This window comes from Salvia hispanica, chromosome 2 (genome assembly GCF_023119035.1).
Source record: "Salvia hispanica cultivar TCC Black 2014 chromosome 2, UniMelb_Shisp_WGS_1.0, whole genome shotgun sequence".
In the NCBI taxonomy this organism is placed as follows: Eukaryota; Viridiplantae; Streptophyta; class Magnoliopsida; order Lamiales; family Lamiaceae; genus Salvia; species Salvia hispanica.
In genome coordinates this window covers 5,011,871-5,015,149 of record NC_062966.1, presented here as the reverse complement: position 1 = coordinate 5,015,149, position 3,279 = coordinate 5,011,871, and the positions used below count along the sequence as shown (strand labels likewise).

Genomic DNA, 3,279 nt, shown 5'->3' with positions numbered 1-3,279 from the left:
GGGACAAGAACTATAAGAGTAGCTGCAATACCTCTTGGGATTTGAGTCCCATCAAAGAAGTCCAGGACTGACTCAACAACGTCCTTCCCAATTATTCCCCAGCACACCTGAAAAAACAACGCTGAATAACCATCTGGACCTGCCGAGCTATCTGCATTGATGTCAAAAACTGCTCGTTTGATTTCCTCAACCGAGGGAGCTTCTCCCAGAAGATCCATGTTTACATGACCAGGGAGGGAGGATAGAATATCCAGGTTTGGTTCTTCCAATAACCCCACATCATCAGAGAGCAAGTTCTGAAGAAGTTTTCAGCCGAGCTTCTAATGTCACCATCCTCAGTTAAAGTTTTCCCGCCATCCTCAATCATGTGGATCCTAGATTTAACTCTTTTCTGTTTAACCCATCCTTGAAAAAATCTTGTATTCCTCTCCTCTTCGGAGACCCATTTAAGGGCTGCCTTCTGACGCCAAAAATCCTCTTCCATTTTCATCTTTAACAAATATTCAGCAGTTAGTCTGTTCATTTCTGCACGCAAAGGCAGAGAAGCGTTCAGCTCATACTTTTCCAAGGCCTCCTTAGCCCCTATTTCAGCCATTTTCACCCGCTCAAAGATGTTACCAAAGACAACGTGGTTCCATAATTTCAGACTCCGCTTAAGGCGGCTCAATTTCAACTGGATCATCCCCCTCGTCCCCGTCTCCTCTTTCCAACACCTATCCACCTCTTGCAAGAATAAATGATGTCGAACCCACATGTTTTGGAAGCGAAACGCAGCCCTAACTCTCGGACCCGGGAGCCGACACACAATCAAGAGGGGACAATGGTCAGACAGAACTCTGGGAAGGTTTGTTACTCCGGTGACTTCAAACAAGCTCGACCACCCCTCACTAAGCAAGACTCTATCGAGTCTTTCAAAAACCTCACCTCTAGCCCAAGTAAATTTAGGACCATCCGCACCCACATCCAGGAGTTGACAATCACTAATAGTTTCTGCAAAATCTGACATTTCCCGAGTTCTTTTCTTTCTACCACCTTGCCTTTCCTCCTCAGTCACAAATGTGTTAAAGTCACCTCCCACGAGCCACGGAAAACCATCCATCTTTGAATCCAAGCCTCTAAGTTTATCCCACATTTCAATCCTTCCAACCCTGGTACATTTTCCATAAGCCACCGAGACAAAAAAAGGAGCAAGTAACAAAGGAGAAGAAAAGCGAGCATGCAGGATCTGTTCTGAATCGTCCCACTCATCCACCTCCATCCCTTCCCCAGAGACTGCTAAAGAAGTCCGGCTTCGGCTTTATCAGGGACTCAATGATAGCTAAAACCATAATCTTGTTATCTTTAACCAAACGCTTGATAATATTCTGGGTGTTCATATTAGCCACACCCCGAGCATTCCAAATCATTAGATTAACTAACATATCAAACGGGTTCAGAAGGAACCGAGGAACTCATTCTTCCCTTCTTCGTCCTACTATCCTCCTCCATCCCCTTTGAAAGAACCATGGCAACATCTCTTTTATCAGCTCCACGGCCTTGCTGAAGAAGAGCCTCCCTCTCTAGATCCTCCTCACTTTCCCACTCCTTTTCATCTTTATAAGCTTCCATATCATAGTCACCATTAGGCAATAAATTCATATAACACGGATAGGATTTATTCTTTTTAGCAAGATCCGCAAGAGAGCAATCTGCCGACTCCATTGGAAGGGCATTAAGCAAAGAGAACCTGTTGGCAGGATCAAGACCAAGGATACACTCAGAAGATCCCCCCTCAGAGGCACCAGCCACCACCTCAGCCCCTAAGGGGACCCCTTTCTGCACACTCGAACCCTCTGCCCCAGCACCCTGTTTCACCCGCCTCTTCCCCTGCAGCTGAAACCCCCCATCCCCCTGCCCTTTCCCGATGTCCGCCGACTCCAGACCCCTACCAGAAAAAGCACCAAGATTCCCCAACTGCCCCTCCACAGCAACAAGAACCCCCTCACCCCCAGACACCTTACTGCCCTCCTCTAATCTCTCCCCTCCAACCTGAATCCTCGTACCCTCCTCAGCTGCCTTAGCACTCAACTCAACAGGAACAACCTGTGCATTATAGGATTTATAATCTTTTTTCATTGGCCTTACCCTCTGCCCGTTAGCATAACACATATCACCTGAATGTCCAACATGCCTACATTCCCGACTGTAAAGGGGAACCCGGTCCCATTTCACCATCTACCTGATCTCTCTCCCCTGCAAATTCAATATGATCTCTTGGACCAGAGTCATGGATTTATCAATCTCAATGCACAATCTAGCAAAGGAAAGTCTAGTTCGAGAAATAGTCGCATGATCCACTTGAAGAGGCACACCTAATAATTCTCCAATAGGAAGTCCAATCAGGTTGCACCAGATAGCCGCAATAGGAGACTCAAAGAAGGGGTCAAAATCCGGGGACCATTTAAAGACTCTCATGGGGTGACGATCAACAAACCAAACCGGCTTTCCATTAGGACCACTCAAAAGTTTTGCATAATCATCAATCAAATGAAACTGAATTAAAACATGCTTCGCATTGATGTATCTCCACGAATATTCCCCCAAAAATCTCATGCCTTGAAACGCTCTTTGCAAATGGGAAGAAGAGGGGATAGAGTGTGAGAATTTACCTACCACAGCAAACCCCATCTTCTCAGCAAGGAAAGCATTTTCTGCCCCTGAAAATTGGATTGAAGGCAGCCCATTGGTCTCTCCCTGCACCCCTAACTTCTTGATCTTTCCTGGTTCAAAGCTGACTGGAGAATTACCCCTAGACTTAACCCCATCAGCCAGCGAATCTTTGTAGTTTTTGGCCCCAGCCCCTTTGCTGCTTTCCCCCTTAGAGATCGGACTCCCCCTCAGGCTCTCCTTATTCTTGTCCATTTTCCCCCTTGGCTGTTGCTCCACACCACTTCCAGCTGCATTTCCTCCAGCTCCCTTAAAACTTCCTTTTTCCTTGGCCACCCTCAGCCCCTCCCTGCCCAACGGAGGGAAATCCCTATTAGACACCGGAGGAAGAACCCCTGACCCAGCCTGCAAGCTCGATTCCACCACCATATTATCCTGCCCAGAAGCTGCACCTGTGAAGGGTCTCTTTTTAGGTCTTTTTTCTGTGTATTCGGTTTTCGTATGTAATTTGGAGTGTATCCAACTGATCAGGGAGAGATTCCCGACCTAGCTGAGTCGTTGGTACGACAACCGAGACCTGGCTTCAAACAAGTTTCCTCAACCCATTTCTACTGGCTAGTATTGTGGAGGTAA

The 3,279-nt window shown here is 47.0% G+C and overlaps 1 protein-coding gene across 1 annotated transcript; it reads right to left on the bottom strand.

Annotated features, from left to right (window-relative positions):
- Positions 1-220: 220 nt before the first annotated feature.
- LOC125206162 lies at positions 221-1,258 on the bottom strand. The gene has a single exon (XM_048105452.1). The coding sequence runs from the start codon at positions 1,256-1,258 to the stop codon at positions 221-223; it is 1,038 nt and encodes a 345-aa protein (XP_047961409.1).
- Between the last annotated feature and the right edge of the window lie 2,021 nt (positions 1,259-3,279).